General features: G+C 42.4%; 1 protein-coding gene across 5 annotated transcripts; it reads right to left on the reverse strand.

The window, feature by feature from the left end:
• Nucleotides 1-3,008: 3,008 nt before the first annotated feature.
• On the reverse strand, nt 3,009-19,355 carry LOC125298575 (SWI/SNF-related matrix-associated actin-dependent regulator of chromatin subfamily E member 1-like). 5 transcript variants are annotated; one of them, XM_048249352.1, is made up of 11 exons: nt 19,133-19,355; nt 17,650-17,697; nt 16,955-16,998; nt 16,223-16,321; nt 15,312-15,392; nt 14,513-14,644; nt 13,955-14,126; nt 9,136-9,308; nt 8,548-8,649; nt 6,069-6,330; nt 3,009-5,311 (listed from the first exon to the last, which is right to left on the reverse strand). In XM_048249352.1, exons 2-11 carry the CDS (start codon nt 17,654-17,656, stop codon nt 4,980-4,982), a joined length of 1,404 nt encoding a protein of 467 aa, XP_048105309.1. In that variant the 5' UTR covers nt 17,657-17,697; nt 19,133-19,355; the 3' UTR covers nt 3,009-4,979. The 5 variants fall into 5 exon arrangements, with proteins under 5 accessions (XP_048105309.1, XP_048105308.1, XP_048105311.1 ...); XM_048249351.1 differs by having other exon boundaries at nt 16,217-16,321; XM_048249354.1 differs by lacking the exon at nt 14,513-14,644.
• Nucleotides 19,356-19,587: the final 232 nt, after the last annotated feature.

The raw sequence follows: 19,587 nt of genomic DNA on the forward strand, positions 1-19,587 counted from the left end.
ACCACTGGCCCAGAGGAACATTTACAAGAATTTACATGCCTTCTGCAATAGCCATTCTGAACAGCGCAAAAGGAACACTTCTCAGCCCCTGTCTTGTATATGTCAGACCACTATGTTGGCTACACACATTATTACCCAAAACAACTCAATAACAGTGCAAGATGCAAATGAAATGCCGTTCAGATGGGGGTCGGGCCTCTTGGTGCTGAATAGCGTCTCTTCTAGGAATAGCTGCTGTGCTTTCTCTTAGATCATTGGCTGTTTGTATTATCGTACAGACAGATAATAATCAATAATAATCACCCGATAGTGCCTGCCATGAATAGGAACAGTATACAGTGCATCTCAAAAAATGTGAATATGGAAGAACTCCATTGCCCTGCACACACTGAGAGATTAAAGGCTCAGAAAACCATTACCGGTGTTTTACTTAATTAGCTGATTAGATCTCATCTTAGGGCAACATTTCTGTATTATAAATTCTTAATTCTAATAGTTTGAGATTCTGAATGTTTGATTTCCATTAACTGTAAACCTTTATCATCAGGATTAGAATTATATATAATAAATATAACAATAAAAAAGGCTTAAAATATGTCACTGACTGTGTATTAAATCGAGATTATGAAAGTTTCACTTTTTGAAATAAATTATGAAAAAAAAAACTTTCCATGACATTATATATCATTATTAAATGAATAAATACATAAAAGTGTCTAATTTCATTTTTTTTTTTTTCATTTACTGAAAACAGATCTGGCTTCAACAAAAATATCAACAAAAAAAATCACATCAAAGCAAAGTACCCCCGCCTCCCTTCTCTTGCATATTTGCTGCTGGTGCTCTTCCTTCCGTAAGCCCACCCCAAACACCGTCACCGCATGTGATGTGCCTGCCTCACTATTGTACGGTTCTTGCAGCTTAACCCACTACAATCAATGGTGTAAGCTAGATTTACCCACATTATTATCCAACACACAACTCAACGTGACTCTTGCGTGGGAGCGTCAGCTGTGGTTTTACAACATCTCCAGTGTGTATAAGGGGAAAAAAAGTGAAAATAAGGGGAAAAAAAGTGAAAATACCAAAAACAAAGTGTGGGAGTGTGGCGAATGGTACAGAGTTAGTTCACACATGGCCACTTTTTGAGATGGGGCCTCTTCTGTCTGAAAACAGGGCATCTTGTTGGGATCCGCCTCTTCTAACTGCTCAGCCCTGTAGGGACAGCACTGGTCTGGGTGATATAAGGGACAGCACTGGTCTGGGTGATATAAGGGACAGCACTGGTCTGGGTGATATAAGGGACAAACACACCTAGTACATCAGACCCCAGTCAGGGCAGCAGATCAAGGGCTACAGGGGCAGAGACTACAGACAACTAAACTACAACTCAGCCAGAACTCAGCCAGAGCTGGACCAGAACACAGCTGGAACTGAGCCAGACCTGAAACAGAACTGAGCCAGGTCCAGACCATAGTCATTTGCATTGTCTGGGTTCTGAAGAATAAAACACATCAGCTGTGAGAGATGGGGAGTGGGTCATGGTGCAGAGGCAGTAACATCTCGTCTTTCTCAGCCTCTCTCACTTGAATAACAGATACTGGCTGTCATTCCTGTAGTTTCATATCGTACTCAGGCAGAAAACAGTTCAAGCAGGTGGAAGATCAGTTCTCATGGGGATTTTTGTTTGAAATGGCATAATGCATGTCATTTTTGAACTGCACACTGAAAGGGAAACAACTGTAGCCTATGCATGGTACACAAACAACACAAAAAATATAAATGCCTGCGATTAAATTAATTACACCACATTCAAAATCCATCGGATCACCCCCCCATCATCACCACCACACTCACACACATGCACACTCTCACACACAACGAGCACAGACAAAGAGACACACACACACACAGGCCCCTACCTCCAACCCCACCTCCCCTGTTGCGTTAAGGTGTGCAGGTGTGGTTTTGGTGTTCGGCTTTCACTTCTGCCAGCAAAGGCACTCCGGAGAGAGAGCACTGTAACCGCACCTCAGGTGTGCAGTGTGAGTGCAGGGCAAAGGCAAATGCTTCATGCATGCATGCACAACACACACACACACACACACAACTCTTGTGAGCAGGTGTCCAATTAATTTTCCAAAAAAAAAAAAATCCTAGTTGCTGTGGTTGAGGCAAGACAGCACTTCAAATATAAGTGATGATTGAAATATAAAGAGATTCACCCAGACCATTTGAGCCAAGACCTGAGTACAGAACACAAGAACACACACACACACACACAAAACTGTTGTGAGCAGGCGTCCAATTCATTTTCAAAAACAAAAAAAAAATCATAGTTGCTGTGGTTGAGGCAAGACAGCACTTCAAATATAAGTAATGATTGAAATATAAAGGGATTCACCCAGACCATTTGAGCCAAGACCTGAGTACAGAACACACACGCACACACACACACGGTGCACTGTATAGTAATAGTGAAGGCAGCCAGCAACCATATGGGGCCTCTCTGAATATGAGCCTGCTGCAAAACAGGAAACCCACTAGAACCTCAACTGTACGGCGAGACTATGTGAAGGGGCCCCAGTGTTCCAATATGTCTGTTGTTTCTGTATTGATTCATTGCTGGTGCTGTACCAACAGGTGGCCAGTGACAGCAGAACACCGGTGCCTTTCCACTATACTCCTCTACTGATTGATTAGCAACTCCTTCTTCAGAAGAAAAGGGAGCGCTAAAGGGGAGAATAAGCAAATAATATTAACCAGGAGAGGCCTAGCCCCAAACCTTTGTCGTCTTACTCACTTCCTGTAGTCGTGGTTTAGTCACCTTTTCATGGAAGTAGTGTAAACATATAGCGTGACTGGTGTGAGATTTGCGTTTCTGTTTCATGTTTCATCATGCCCTTTGCATTTAAATGTATATGATTTTTTGCTGTTTTGACAGCAGTGCTTTCATGTATAACCAACTTGAAAGGCCTGAAATACTTGTAAAAAAAATCACAGCACCATTTTGATGACACTGGTAAGATGTTTTTTTATTATTATTTATTTTCGGTGTACAAAAATTTATTGGCACAGTATAAATATGAAAAAGGAAATCATGTTGCAAAATCCATTCTTCAACACAGCTTTCCAAGTGGCTTTGTCATGAGATGATCCTGTGTAACCAGGGTGATAGGATGAGCTTCTTGTGATCATGATATATCTTTTAAAAGAACTGCTCAGGATAGGCTAACACTAACAGCAGCTAACCAGGCTAGTTTAGAATGATGCTAAGAGATGTCGCTACACTGCTAATGCTGAAGGAGGCTTAACGCCACTAAGCGTGACCCTAACAGCTAGCTACTACACACGATTTCGCATTAGCACTGAACACAAGCGCAGCATTTCAACACTGTTTTGTGTAACTGTGTGCCACCCGATAGCTGTTTAGCAGACAGAGATAAGCATAAAAACCACTGATAGCAATGTCACCTGACTTCAATGCTGAGAACCAACACATGTTAAGCACACTGACAACGCACACAAAACAATTTGTAGCATTGCAGCTAACTCACAGCTATCAGTACCTCTGCACGCTGCATTGTTGCTAAAGAATGCAATTGGCCAGCCTGGCTCAGGAGGCTCTTAACTCAGTTCATCAGTCATCCCATCCATCCCCCTCCCATCTGCTAGCTGCTAATCTTGAATGCTATTGATGAATGCTACCTCGCTTGTGAGTTCCTTAGGGGAGGGTCGGGGGGGGCCCTAGAAAGCTCGATTGAGATTGCCTGAGCTAGCACCATCCACAGCACTGAGTTAGCTCTTCCTAGCACATCGCTACGGCACAACACAGCACCTATACAACTGGCACAGACACTAAAATCTACTGCTGGGGAAGCAAAGCAATCATAAATAACACACCAAGACTAAGTACAAACTCCTGAGACAACGGCAACACATAATACTAATACAGAGAGCATACAACAGCACATTCCAAGAATAAGGGCCCATATAAACTGCCCCCTTGTTTCTTTCTGCTTTAGCAAAACAGAGGGTGAAAATTAAGTAAGAATGGGGGGCGGGGGCAAGAAATAAGTAAGCAGCGCAGAAGTGTCTCAGCTGAATTCAATAAGCAAATCATTTATCGGGCAAGGCCACTGAATAAGCACGTATCCTTTGATGTTGTTTGTCTTCATGTTTGCAGAGCCTTGCAGCAGGAAGTCTCAGTGCTCTCACTACCCTGCCACCATCTTGCCTTTTGAGGCTCAGTCTGCATTTGCATGCACATGATGTAACCGTTTACTGAACACGGTGTACCGGATGTCCACCGCACCAACCTGCCTCACGGGAAGTGACAGGTACAGGTCAACGTGATAATTATTTCATCGAGAGACAACAGCCACAGGTATAAACCTATGTGTGAACACAGCATATGAACATACAGGAAAACACTAAACTGTGTGTGGGGCCAGGCCCAGGTGTTACTCTTTGTGTGCAATACCATAGCTGTACACTGCAACAGCACAACAATGGCCTACCGAAAACACAACTGCACCCATTTAAAAAGTAGAAATAAAATAATAATGCTAATAACGAAGTGACATATTCCAGTCAAACTTGTACATGACCCCATGCAATATTGTTTCCATTCCTATTAAAAACAGCACTCGACACTGTGCAGACCAAAAGCTGATGACGAGCAGAGCTCTCGACTACGGCCAAAGAGGTCATGTGTGCGGAGTCATTTGCGCAAAAAAGAGCAAGTCCATGATTTAAAAAACAAACAAACAAACAGAACAATGTTAACACTGATATGCAGATTGTGTGTGTGTGTGTGTGTGTGTGTGTGTGTGCGTACACATGTGTTTGTGTGTTCTTTGTGTGTCGGTGCGTTATTTTTGTCATCTCATATCAGTGAAGACAAGTGCAATAGTGACTGGGGGACAGTTGGACAAGTGGTGGCTCAGCTTGGAGACGCCTTTCCAGCATGAAGTCTCTCATGAGGAGACTTGATTGGCTGGGTGGGTGGGTTTTTTAATTGGACGGTGGATCGGTGGACCCGTAGTCTTGGGGAGTGAGACGGAGTAGGGGTGGGGAGAAGGCGCGGGGGGGCTGTTCAGTGCGGGGCGACCTCCTCCTGAGGACCCTTCGAAGGTGGACTCGGGGTGCGTGGTCTCCTCGGTGGGGGTGCAGGGGGTTTCGGAGCCGGTGTTGCTGTCGCTGGTACACTCCTCCATGGTGGCCTCGGCCACACTCTCCTTGTCCTCCTGGGCGGCCTCCTCGCTGGCCGCCGGGGCCTCCTGCTCCTCTGGAGCTTTCGACTTCTCGGCTGGAATTAGCACAACGTCAGAGAAGACACACATCAGTATCGGGAAGTCATACTGCATAAACTGTAGCTGTGACTTTATACAGCTGTTGAAGATTCAAGCACGGAACAAATGACAATGGCAAAAAAAACAACCACACATGTGCACAACATAAATCAGTCTGACCTGTCAATAGGCACAAAAAGTGACATCATCGGAATGGTTCTCTGGTAGAATTGTATCACCGCAATAGTCCCCAGACAAAAAATTTTACCGGCAGATTATGAGTCAGAGACACTGCTTCTATACGTTTCATGGAGTCAAATCACCAAAAATATATCTGAGGAGCAGAATTTCTGTTTTTCAGGTTGGAACTGGAACTGAAAATACCGCAATCCATGTGCTTTTTTCCTGTTTACACTTTCATGCTGCACATCGGAACTGTGCCACATTTACCTGCCGGTCTAAACGTAGTCTCTGACATAGTACTTTACCACCTACCATTTAATCTATGAGGTAAATTAATTTCGGCACTTTACGATTTTTTAAGGACTTCATGTGTATTTCACCAGTGGGCAATTCCACTGTTCACGGAAAGAGGTGACCACAGCTCTGTATCGCCCCATAAAAAAGCACCATGTCAGTGAAAAGACTCGGGCTGTTGACACTTGATTTTGCACACCGGTGGCAATGGGTCTGAATGAAACACAGGAATTCAGAGATTAAGCGATTGAGTGTCCCAATACTTTAGTCCACATAGTGTAGTCTCGGGCTGTTTACCAGTGTCTGTGGGTTTGGTGTCCGAGGCAGGCTCCTCATCTTCTTCTTTCTTGCTGCCGTCACTTTGGGAGAGTGGGGGGGCCTTGCCGAGGCCCGGGGGCTTCGTCTTGTCAGAGGAGGAGGAGGTGGGGCTTGCAGGTTGTTCCGGCTCCTCGGACATCTCCCGCTCCCGTTCCGCCATGCGCTTGCGGGAGGCCTCCTCGGCGGCGGCCATTTCCGCAGAGATCTTTTCCATGTCCACCTCCACCTTCATACAGCACAGCTGGACGCAGATAGACATACATGCAGAGAGAGAGAGAGAGAGAGAGAAAAGAGAGAGAGAGAGAAAAAAACAGTGAGAAGATGAAGATAAATAGGGATTGATGGAGAGAGAGAGGCGGAATAGTAGTCATGGGTGGGGGTAGACAAATTGATAAGCCAGATGTATAAAAGAGGGGACAGATACCTGTGCATTGATAGAGAGGCAGAATGGAAAACATAGTGAGGTAGACAAATGGATGCAGAGCAAAAGCAGAATGAAGGAATGGACAGAGACAGAGGAAGGTAGAGAGAGACAGGTGGACATGGATAGGGAGAATGAAGATGAATGCACATAGTAACACTCAGGGCGCTGTAGAGCACATGATGCAAGTCTGTGTAGACATTCCCACACTACAGTACTGTGACCTAAATTCTATTGCTGAAATCATGCCAACGGATGTGGCGGAGACTCTGTTTAACGTTCTACAGCTGTGGGTGAGAACACATCAGCCTTTAATGATCACTGTGAATACCTTCTTAATAATGAACTTAGACTTCAAATAATATGCCCCTCACTGGAGTATCCACAGGACAAAACTGTATAACTTTGAAATGTTGACTTCCCTCTAGCACTGGGCCTAATTTTCTTCAAATCATATGATATACAAATCAATCAGTTTTGAACCCTCTATGAAAGCATTTTTTGTTCTTTTTTTTTTTTTTTAACTTTTTTAATGAAAATTGCCCGTTACCATGGCATCAAAAGCAATATTTGTCATTCCCTGCAGTCTAATAAGGCAATTCAATTCTCACAGAAATTCATTATTCTACTTTATCCTTATCATGTTATTACTATTTTCTTTATGTACTTAAATAACTTAAAAATGCTGTAGATCTGAATTCAGAATAATACCTGAACTGCTTTATGTTCATATTCTGTTTGATGTATAGTCACACAGATCTATTCATCATGAGATTATGAAAAGAAATCAAATGGTTGTGCCAAGAGAAACAAATGAAACTGTTGTGGCATGTGAAGCATGCTCTGACATTTTCTGCTGTTGTGCAAATGAAAAGCTGCCGTGTGCCTGAACAGCTGGAGACTTCGCTCACTGCCTTGCACAAAAGACAGACTGAGGAAGTCATTCATCCCCAGGGCAATTGAACTGTTCAATGCATCACTTAAGGGAAGAGGAGAAATAGACTTCTCCGCATAGTCTGTCTGCCTCTTCACCACCTTCATGTCTTGAACTGTCTGTCCACTAGCCACTTTACCATTGTCTTCTGCCTCACTGTTTCCGTGCTTTATTAGCACATATGCACAACCCTTCCCTCCATGCCACAGCCGAACTGTGACCACACTTATACCTTTCTTAATATAGTTATTTATACATAGATATATAGACTTTATTCTTGCACTGTTGCACTGTTTGACTTACTCATTTGCACCATCACCATGGCACTCATTCACAAAGAGCACCTTACCTTACCTTATGCACAGAGAACCACAGGCTCAGTCCCTGCTTCAGTCATTGCAAGCGCACCTGATTGATTAATCACCCACTTTGTGGATACAGTTTTTTTGGAATTGATTTAGATTAAGTTTTATTTATTATAATTTGTATTTTAGCATATTCTTTATCTTCTACAGTCCTTATTGCTTAGTTGTGTTTTTTTATATTATATACTTTTAATTACTTTTTCTGCTGTTAGTGAATGTGTGTGTGTATGTCTGTATGCTACTGTGACCTTGAATTTCCCCTAGGGATCAAGAAAGTATCTATCTATCTATCTATCTATCTATCTGCTCGAGTAGACGCACTGCTGGCGCTCACTGCCCTCTAGCCGAGCTAACTGGCTCCACCTCATGGACACAGTAGGACTTGTCCCTTAGGTGCCTCTTCTCCACCTCGTATCTGTCGATCTCATCTCATTGAGCAAGGCACCTAACCCCTCACTGCTCCCCGAGCGCCGCAGTTGTTGCTTCACCTCACTGTGTGTTCACTGTGTGCTGAGTTTGTTTCACTAATTCACAAATTGGGATAAGTGCAGAGACCAAATTTCCATCAAGGGATCAAAAGAGTATATATACTTATACTTATTTTTCAATTGTCAGTTCTATTTTTCTATATCATTACACTTGACAATCCAACTTCGATAATTAGGTCAGAAAAAAAAAATGAAACATTATTTACAAATATTTTGCTGAAAGTACACAACAAAGGTGCTTCTCCCCTACCCTTTTCAGCTCATTGGTGAATGCCTCAGTTGCTTCCAGAAATTTCCTCTTCTTGAGCTGGTGACGGTCTTCAATCTGCAACAGTTCAGCCTCCAGCTTTCTCTACAGGTCAGACGTCATCCACACAACACTCTGGACATTAACATCACTCAAACATAAATAAAAACACTTACAATACCGTACAATAGTCTCAAGATCTGTACATTATGAATATGTGGATGTATAATTTGTTGTATAACCTGATGTGTAATCTCTCTCAGACTAGTGGTTTTCAAACCTAGCTCCTAGTGGTGTTCCTTCACTAGGCTAAAAGCAAAGTCCTTACTCAGGTAGACCAGTAGAAGTAAAGCCATGGAAACCCTGTTCATTTTATTAATAACTTTGACGGACACCCTGGCAGTGGCCGTTACCCTGAGCGGAACCTGGAGGTGGGGTTACCTGGTGAGGTGAGAGATGGTGTGTGTGTGTGTGTGTGTGTGTGTGTGTGTGTGTGTGGAATCTGGAGGTCAGAGATGGCGTGTGTGTGTGTGTGTGTGTGTGTGTATGTGTGTGCGCGCGTGTGTGAGCAGAACCTGCAGGTGGGCTTACCTGGTGCACCATGAGCGACTGGACCTGGCGCTTGAGCACCTGCATGCGTGCCGTGGTGACGACGGAGCGCACGTCCGGGACCACGCTGTCGCTCAGGATCTCGCTGATGAGGCGGTGATTACGCTGGAAACGGGCCGCGGCCGAGTGCTTCATGGAAAAACCATCGTCGTAATCTGCAAAAGGTGGGGAGGAGAGGAATAAAGCCGCCACACCGCACATTACTGAAACGGAACCTTCCACCCAGGCAGGTATGCACGCGGATGCAAGGCCACGCGTCAACCCATCCCACAACGCAGTATACTTCCAGTACGACTTTTCACCAATATTTAATCTAGCTGGCATGTCATCATAATGGCTGTATCAACACACCAGTCACATAGTTAGAATCCTCTTGTGGGATCATAGGAGAAATGACTAGTATACAAAGGTATGGTACAACCATGAATGATACCATGGCAATCTATTCTGTAAAGTGTGAACATGATACATGAGAACTGTTTGGTTAAACCAGCTGTATTCCAAGTCCTGTTCCCTCTCTTTCAAATATTTTTTTTATTTTTGTAATTTTCCACTCTCTTAGACTCCCCACACCATTATAGTCCACTTCAAAAGCAAATGGTTATGTCATACCAGTTCACTTTATATTTGATACAAAACAATACTTGACAAAAAGTGTTATGACACTGAGCTGCATTGTTTTCCCCCCACACAGACTGATTATGGAGCAACAAAGATGACAGCTGGCGGACAGAGAGACAGCTCACTGGCAGTTCCAGAGAGACAAAGTGCAACTGCATCACTGAGAATCTGACAGTCTATTTCTCCACTGTTTCTTCTCACATGGTATTGCACAACCGGATGAAAACTGAAGGACAAACTGCCAAAACATATTAACCTCAAAGGATGAAATCAAAATGTAATAAAAGCTACATGTTAATTTGGCTTGCTTCATGATATAGGCATAGTCCATCGAAGACTGCCACCATCAAACTTTATAGAACTAGAAGAATAATTTAATTTATTGATGTTTATAGTGTAATATCACCATTGCCATAGTCTCAAAGGGCTAGTAGTTGACCAAAATGTTGGGAAAAAAGAAAGGTTTTTAGTCTGGATTTAAAACAGTCCACAGAGCCCGATTCTCTGATATGTAAAGGGAGGCTATTCCAGAGGGTAGGTGCACGGTACGCAAATGACCTGTGTCCAGCTGATTTCTTCTTTACGGAAGGAACAATCAGATGGCCAGCACTCATAGAGCGCAGAGCACGTGATGGTGTGTAGGGCTTAAGGAGCTCGCTCAGGTAAACAGATGCAAGATTACGCAAGGCTTTGTATGTTAAAAGAAGGATTTTAAAATCGGATCTGGCTTGTATTGGCAGCCAGTGAAGACAAGCTAAGACTGGTGTAATGTGGCTGTATTTCTTCACTTTCATTAAGACTCTAGCTGCAGTGTTCTGGACAAGTTGGAGACTCCGTGTTGTACTTGCTGGGAGACCAGAGAATAAGGCATTGCAATAATCAAGTCTTGACGACACAAACGGAGAGACAACATGGATCTAATCTTGGCAATATTGCCTAGATGGTGGAAAGTGGATCGAGTGACTGCTTTGATATGGGGCTGGAAAGTAAGATTGGAGTCAAATGTAACACCCAGGTTTTTAACAGTTAGGCTCTCAGAGATAATGCAGTTGTCAATATTTACAGACAGATCATCCGGCAGGTTATTACTCCTAGTTGGTCTCACTATGAGCAGCTCAGTTTTGTCAGCATTTAACAATAGGAAGTTCATACACATCCATTTCTTAATCTCAATCAGACATGTTTGTAATTTCAATAGTGTAGAATTGTCATTTTGCAGCACAGGAACATACAGTTGAGTATCATCAGCATAACAGTGAAAGTTCACACCAAACTTGCTAATTATGGTGCCTAGTGGTAGCATATAAATGGAAAAAAGCATAGGGCCAAGTACAGACCCCTGAGGTACACCACATTTTACATCACACTGTTCAGAGTTGGTGTTGTTGAAGGTTACACACTGGGTTCTGTTTGATAGATAAGAATAAAACCAAGAGAGGACTGACCCTTTGATTCCAATGAGATTCTCAAGACGCCTAAGAAGTATACTATGATCAATCGTGTCAAAGGCTGCACTCAGGTCAAGAAGAAGCAGGAGGGACACTTGGCAAGCATCACTTGCAAGCAATAAGTCATTAGTGACTCTAGTCAAAGCAGTCTCTGTGGAGTGAACAGCTCGGAATCCAGACTGAAATTTCTCAAATAGAGAATTGTGAGATAAGTGGGCCGTGAGTTGTTCCCCAACAGCCCTCTCAAGAACTTTAGACATGAAGGGCAGGTTGGATACGGGTCTGTAGTTCTGCAGGATTTCTGGGTCCATGTTTGGCTTTTTGAGCAGTGGTTTAATTACTGCTGACTTGAAGGCCTTTGGAACAATGCCAAGAGTGAGAGACTTATTAATAATGAGGTGATAAGCACTACTTAGGACAGGGAGCAACTCTTTACACAAAGCAGATGGTATTGGGTCTAACTGACAGGTTGTAGGCTTTGATATTTTTACTATATTTGTAAAGGCATCCAAAGAGACGGATTCAAACTGAGAGAAAACACAGTCTGGATGCAGAGCTAATCCATCAATATCTGTAGTGTCTGAGACATCTGTAATAGTGTCAATTTTCTCTCTAATCAAATCAATTTTTGACATAAAAAAGGTCATGAACTCGTCAGCAGTGAATTCTGTGCTAGAGACGGGGGCATGTGATCTTGTGAGTTTGCTGACAGTATCAAACAGAAACCTAGGGTTGTTTGTGTTGGAGTTAATCAGGTTTGAGAAATATGTTGCTCTTGTAGCAAAAAGGGAGTCTTTATACTTTTTAAAACTAGCTACCCAGGCCGACCGGTCAGTTTCAAGTCTTGACACTCGCCATTTTTGGCTCCAACTTTCTGCAGGTCCTTTTTCAGCGCCGCGAGTGTTTGTTGTAAACCATGGCACTGATTTTTGTGCGAGTGCGCTTTTCGGACGCCAGGGGAGCAGCTTAATCGATCGCCTGGATCAGTGCAGTGTTTAGATTGTCTGTTAACTCATCAAGAGATGATATCTTTGAACAACAGAATATAATGTCAGGCAGCCGCTCGGCTAATAAACGCTTGGCGTTATTGTCAATGCGGCGAGAGTTATGGATATCGGGGCGGTGATCCTTCCATGGCATGTGAACAGGGACAGTAAAGGAGACGCATGCATGATCCGATACAGGGACAGGTTCTACTGATAGAGCGTTTACATCAATCCCTCTTGTAAGGACAAGGTCAAGTGTGTTACCGTGGGTATGGGTGGGGTCTTTCACATGTTGGGTGAAATCGAGACATGTTATTAAATCGAGAAGTCCATGGATTTACGGTCTGAGGGATTATTAACATGGAAGTTAAAATCTCCTAGTAGCAGGACTATACTACTAGTTTTTAGTTACTGTTGCGATATTATATATCTATTATATATCTTTCGACAGCAGTATTTAATCTAGATGGCATGTGATCAAAATGGCGGTATCAGTCACATGGTTACAATCCTCTTCTGGGATCATAGGATAAATAACTAAACGATGAACATATATAGTAATATATGCTGTGTACACCAGCTATATTCCAAGACCTGTCTCCTCTCTTTCAGATTTTGGAAATGTTCCACGTCAAAAGCAAATGATTATGTGATACCAGTTCACTAAGCAGACTGAAAATGAACGTATTGTTATACTTTACATTTGATTCAAAAAGATACTTGGTAAAGACACTGAACTGTGTTGTTTTTTTCTTCAGACAGATTGATCATAGGGCAAAAGAGATGAAGTCACTGCCATTCCCGGCCGTTCCAGAGAGGCAAAATGCAACTGCATCACTGAGACACTGACAGTCCATTTCTCCACTGTTTTTATATTTGTCTCGCCTGCCTGGGATTGCACAAACTAATGAGAACTGAACTGAACAACAAAAGTTTTGCCAAAACCTCAAAGGACGTTCTATGGTGAAACAAGAAATTTATAAAAGCAACATGACTTACTCACTTCACTTGCATCATGCCACTTCCTATAGGAATAATCAACTGGAGACTGATACCAGAGAATGTCTAATATGTCCGTAGACGGGCCCTGCTGATACCATGGAACTTCATATCACTTTTCCTACCAGATAGCCTGATAGCTTTTAGCTACTGTTGCTCAAAAACCTTAGAACTAACGGTTCTTTCAAGTGATGTGTATTTCATTGATTTACATGTGTGTTAAGAATCAGAATCTTTAAATCTCAAAAAGAATGTTGCTATTTAAAGATTGTGAGTGGGCATTTTGTGATGTGTAAGATTAGACCACGCACCTTTCATAACAGGGAAGTCCTTCTATGAGGTCACCCTCTGAAGATAGATCTGGCAAAACCTGAACACATTTTCACAAGACAATCTGCTTGGGGAGTTCCTGAATAATATGGCACTAGATCAGTGGTGTCTCTATTCAACCACAAACAGCTCCCACTAAGCCAAACGCTCTTCATCTGTTAAAAAAGTTACATTTTTATGCAGTTGCTTTTTGTCCAATCAGGAGGTCTTTCTTATGAGTCGTTCATTGACCAGAGCAGTGGTTCCATCCCAATACAATGAGGAGTTGTTATTGGTCACAGTTCTTATCCTGATTCATATTTGTCATTTTCTTTTTGGTCTTACAGATGAACTACGACAAAAAAAACAAGAGGACGCACTGATGGTTCTGTGAGACGGGCGGTTTTGGAGCGGGCAGTAACAATGAGCCCCACTCACCGTCGGGGTCCTCGGCCGGCTGGATGGTGAGGTAGGGCTCGCCTTTGTCGAGACGTGACTGCCGCTGCCGGCTCTCCTCCTCCAGGGCGGCCTCGGCGCGGTTCTTGGCGTTGACGTAGGCCAGGTACGCGGGGGAGTTGTGGTAAGCCTTCATGCTCTCATTGTACTCGATCTGCAGGGAGAAGGCGGGATGAGGAACCGAGAGGGAGGAGGTCGAACAGGACAGACAACCCATCCGCGGAGAAAAGCTAAACAAAACAGCCAAACAACCCTGAGGTCCCTCAAGACACACGCAACAAAGTTTGCCACGTGACTTAAAACTGGCAGCCGAACAAACAAACAAACAACAAAACCCTCAAATCTCCTTCTACCACAAAGGACCTACTCAGAAGAGTTACAGAGGTTAGACTATGTTTGACTGGAGGGAGCAGGCCAGAGGATAAAAACAAAACACAGAACAAATCAAAACAATAAGAAGGAACAGTTCAACAACAGTCCAAGCCACTTCCGCCAGTCACCCCAAACCACCCCATTCGACACCTCGTAAAAAAAACCAACCTTCTCTGCTTCGTAGTCATTCAAATATTCCTGTTTCTCCTCATCAGTGAGGTCCCTCCACATGCCACCGATTATCTTCCCAATTTCCCATAGCTTCAGATCGGGATTGGAGGCTTTTACTTGGTCCCAGACCTGGTGATGAGAACCAGACATGGGCATGGGGTCGGGTTGGGTTGGGTTGGGTTGGGTTGATTCTGTTGGTCTGTCGGTCAGGGGTGTTGGGGTGAGGTGGGGTCGGGGTTTAGCAACTATATACAGGTTACAAACCAGAGACTGCTGGGGGTTTTTCTTACGGGCCGATTTCACTTCAAAAGAAGACAAAATACTGGCTTCTTCCCCAGTTCTTGTATGTCACAGGTTTTTTTTTTTTTTTTTGCTAAAATGTGTTTTGTTTTAGCTCCTCAGACTTTGAACTCTTTTGTTACTAAGTGAGTGTGTCTGAGTGAATATCTCCCAAATCCAAAGAGGCTGAGTGTAGTTTTTTTCAGGTCATTGCAATTGCCCTGATGTTGCGCAAAACGTTTGACCAAGGAATTACCCGCCAATTGAATGCCTAACGTGTCAGAAACTAACAGCACGATTTGCTATATGCATGCCATAGGTTTCCCAAAACCAATCAGTGGGCCAACGCAAAATGGTAGAAATCAGGTGGATAGGGGGGACCTACGTATCCCTATATTTGTGTATAATTGTAGACACTCACATAATTACAAACCCAGCTGAAAAAATAGGGCTCATGATTAAATGAGCCAGACTAGAATGAGTGAATAAAAGTAGAAAGCAGCTGTGATACACTTACCTTCCTACTATATCGCATGTAGGGCATCAAAGGCTTGTCTGGTGGCTTGGGTGGTTTGGGGATGGCAATGCCTGATGCATTCTAAAAGGCAAGCGAATAAGCAAACACACATTTACCAGCCAAATACAGACAGACAAATATGAATAAATGATAATGATAGCTAAGCTGACCCCTACTCTTTCATTTATTTTCTTCCAGAGGCATGTGTTTTTGTTTTGTTTTGTTTTTTTGTGCGGTCCTGAACTCTTATTTTGAGAAATTCCACTCCATCAAGGAAAAAGTTCAGACGAAGTACAGCTTAATAAGAAGCCAGTCCCCTTACACCGAGAGTTTATTTCAACATATTTTGACATTCTAGGTCTCTGGCTGCCATCGTTTTTATGACTAGTTTGGTGTTTGACGAAGTCATAGATGTTATGAAGAAAATAGCTCTGTGTGACATTGTGTTATCCATGAATAATGGCATTGTTATCATTGGCCTTGATATCAGTAGAACTACCTTACAAGTTTTTGTCCAGCTAAAGAGTTAATGATAGCTACGACACAATAATCTTGCCACAGAACAGTTTCACCCAAAATACGGATACGGTAAGCTCTTACAATGACGTCATATGTGGTTAATTCTATTTCTCCTTTCGGCCCACCTGAGGGGATAATTAGAGTTGATCAAGGAAGTTGTAAGATTCCAATCTGAGCTAATAGTGTGTAGCTATCTGTTAGCAATACCCAAACACCCACTTCTAACATCATTATAATTTGCAGTGTAGACTGTCCATGAGAAGTGTAGCAAGTTAGCTTTGTAAAGTGAATTCAGACTCCCTGGCTTTGAGCTGTGCCACTGTTCTCTGGGTATTTTCTTGGGTACCTCCTCCACCTCAGTCTACATCCCCCATCAATGGTCCTACCGTTACCCGACTGTTGCTGCCAGGGTTTCCTCCCAGCCTGTAGTTGTTGTAGGCCAGGTGGCTATATGGGTTGTAGCCCACAAACCCGGGAGTGTTGGGCATTTGCTGATGAGGAAACAAATGAGACAAGAAACACGGATGAGAAATGAACACAAGAGAGGAGGGGGGAGGGGGGGGGGAGAAAACAAGCAAGGAAATTAAAAGCATATCTAGTTAATCAAGAAATAAAAAAGTAAACACAGAAGACATAAAAAATAAAATAAAAACATGAAAGAAGACAAACAGTAAAGCCAGCTAAATAAACAAAAAATAACAATGGTCTGGGGTCATGCCAAAGCAACATGTGTTGAACAGTCAAACCAGCAAAAAGCAACACCAAGTGCCTTGGCATTATTGACATCCCCTACAATAGAAACCATATTATGTGTTAACACACATGCAGTGACTGTCCGTGTGGCCGCTTCAATTCTATATTGTGGGATTACACCAGTAATGAATGGCAATACACAAACTAGGCATGGCTGCAGACAGGCATCAGACTGAGCTACACCACCTTAAAACAAACAGACAGACACCACAAGTCTGCAACAGAAGTAAGCTTCAGGTAATGGCCACACGTGTGTCAACAATAACAGAGGCTCTAGTGTAACAATCACAAGTTGAAATGAAAAAGCATAATACATAGGGAGGTCCCTTTCTAAACTTGGATCCATCTTGTTTGCTGGCTGCAATACTTACTGTCATGGGGGCAGGGGTGGGGGGAGGGGCAAAGGAAGGCCTCTCTGTTATAAGGAAACAAAAAAAGGGAGGGGGGGAGAGATTAATGACAAAGGCAATGAGCCCTTATTAAATGAGATTTAAAGAAATATATATCAGTGATGATTGTCTCAAAAATTACAATTTCAGACAACCTTCTTTCCAATTAGTCATACAAAATGTATTAAATTACAAATGTGGTTAACAGGAGTTTTCATTATCCATAGTGGCAAGAAATGGGGAGATAAAAAAAAATGAATTTAATTTAATTTTTGCCTTAAGTTAAGTTTTTTCATGAGAAACAAAATGTTGAAATGCTGTAATGTCCTATTAAGCCTAGTGCACTTTACTAGGAGAGCCAAGCCATACATCCCATCACACTAATGGCAATGAAACGACAGGTTCATGACAACAATAAAGGATGCATGTAGCCTATCCCCCAAATCATAACCATATGCTACTTAACACTATGGGCATTATGGACTAAACCTTACTGGGCATAAATTCCTTCTACTAAGAGAATGAAAAAATACCAATAGTCTGAAACCTGCACAAAAACTATCTACACCAAATTGCAACAGCAAAACACATGACCTATATCCAAGCCACGTAGATATTAATCTACAACGTCTACATTTAGCTATCAATGTATCCAATGCACTAAAACCAATCCTTACTTGACATCTTGGCAGATGGGTGAAATCAGCCTATTCCAGGAACTCTGTCTGTAATAAACACATTATTTAGAATGAAAAAGAATGACGCATTATACGCTAGCGTTTCTCTGTGAGACGCCGTAGAGGCACTGCTGATAATGAAATGGACAGAGATGCCAATGATGCCAAACAACGTCTTTGAAGCAGTGTGTGTATACAATGGGAGCTGGGAGGAAACGTGCAGCCCAAGACAGCTGGCAAAACAGCCTAGTTGCCTGCTTTAACCTATCTTGGTAGCTATAGTTTTACGTGTATTTTAAGTTCCTGTGTGTGTACATGTATTTGTATTGCTACACAAAAAATCTCATCAATTAGCTGCTATGTCTAGAAGCTAGCTACTGACGGTATATGGGAATAAGAAACATTGGCGTATGTAGTGCTAGCTTGCTAACGGTAACATCAAAAGCTCTCGCAACATTTAGCAAGCTAACTGTCGGTAATTCTGTCTAGGCATCACAAACTATTTTGAGGGAAAATATTATTTTGAAGTAATGTAAGGTAGCAGTGATTTTGTTTCGCATGATTAAACGCAATGGTGGTAACGTTGATGCCAATTGGACTGACTTATTTAGTATCTAGAAGCTAGACAAATTAATAAAGACTCCTGTTCATTTTTAATTACAACTGCTTTGATAGCATACGCTAGTGGATTTTTACAGGCGGGGACGTTAAGTTAACTTAGCTCACGTTAATCAAGTGTTAAGCTTTGATACGTGTTAGCCCTTTGTGTAAGTAACGTCAATCATATGCTTTAGCCAACGTTAATTAACGTTAGCTGGCTAACGTCAGCTGTCAAGTTCTGAACAATTGCAACCTTAACGTTACGATAATTTAACAAAGGGGTCTAGCTTGACTTTCATCAACATTGGCTTGATAACTATGCTAACTAACAAGTTAATCACTTGACAATAAAGAGCTAACAGTATGCCCTACTGGTACCATAACGTTACATCCAGTTAACATTAGCTTCTAGCTCGATAACCTGTCCTTCCCTGTACGACTAAACAAGATAACAGTAGCACTATGCCTATGTGAATAAAGACGCTAAACTGACGAACCTTTGTCCAGATAAGCCTGAGCACAACGTTACAACGTCTGCTATTTTAGTATATTTACATGAATGTTAAGAATTTGCGTACTTAAGTTACCATGAAGGTTGTCTCGCTAACGTTAACATTTAGCTGGCTTAATGATTTAAATTAGCTGGCAACACAAGGCAGCTAACGGTATCTGAGGTAGCAAGCTAGCTAGGTGACCAAATCCTGACTGTCGCTATAACGTTTGTTTTCGGCTTAAATGCCAAAATGTCAAGCCTGCTTAGAATGATTCTCACCTCACTACATGATATTTTGCTCGTTTTAATTACGAAGTATGTTGATATAAATATATATATATATTTCATAGAAATGCTAACGTTAATGATTGAAATCGGAGGACAGCTCACCCCAAAATCCCTTTGTTCCGAGCCCTGCAAACTGAATTATCGGGTACAAGCACCACAGACTCGAATTAAGCTCCAGCAAATAGATGGAAGTCTCTAGAATGTGTGTATTATTTTTTTAATTTCAGCACGATGACAGGAGGCGCTCAGATAACTACAGAGACTTTAACAGAAAACACAATCCATCACATGCACAAGCGACAACTGCTTTGCTCTTGCCACATTATGTGTCATACCATAATTATGGATGTTTTCAGAGAAGACACTTGACAGATGTTTGACGTCTTCCACATGTGGATGGTTGCAACCAGTTTGAATTTCATTGTTTGCCTGATCTTTTAGTAACCTACTTAACATAGCAGTAAAAAGTGGGGCTTTTGTTCTATTCTGCAAGAGTTAGGCATTTGTAAATGTAGGCCTATAAAATGGGAATTAGGCTATCCTGGTGGAGATCAGTT

Source organism: Alosa alosa, chromosome 7, assembly GCF_017589495.1.
Source record: "Alosa alosa isolate M-15738 ecotype Scorff River chromosome 7, AALO_Geno_1.1, whole genome shotgun sequence".
Classification (NCBI taxonomy): domain Eukaryota; kingdom Metazoa; phylum Chordata; class Actinopteri; order Clupeiformes; family Clupeidae; genus Alosa; species Alosa alosa.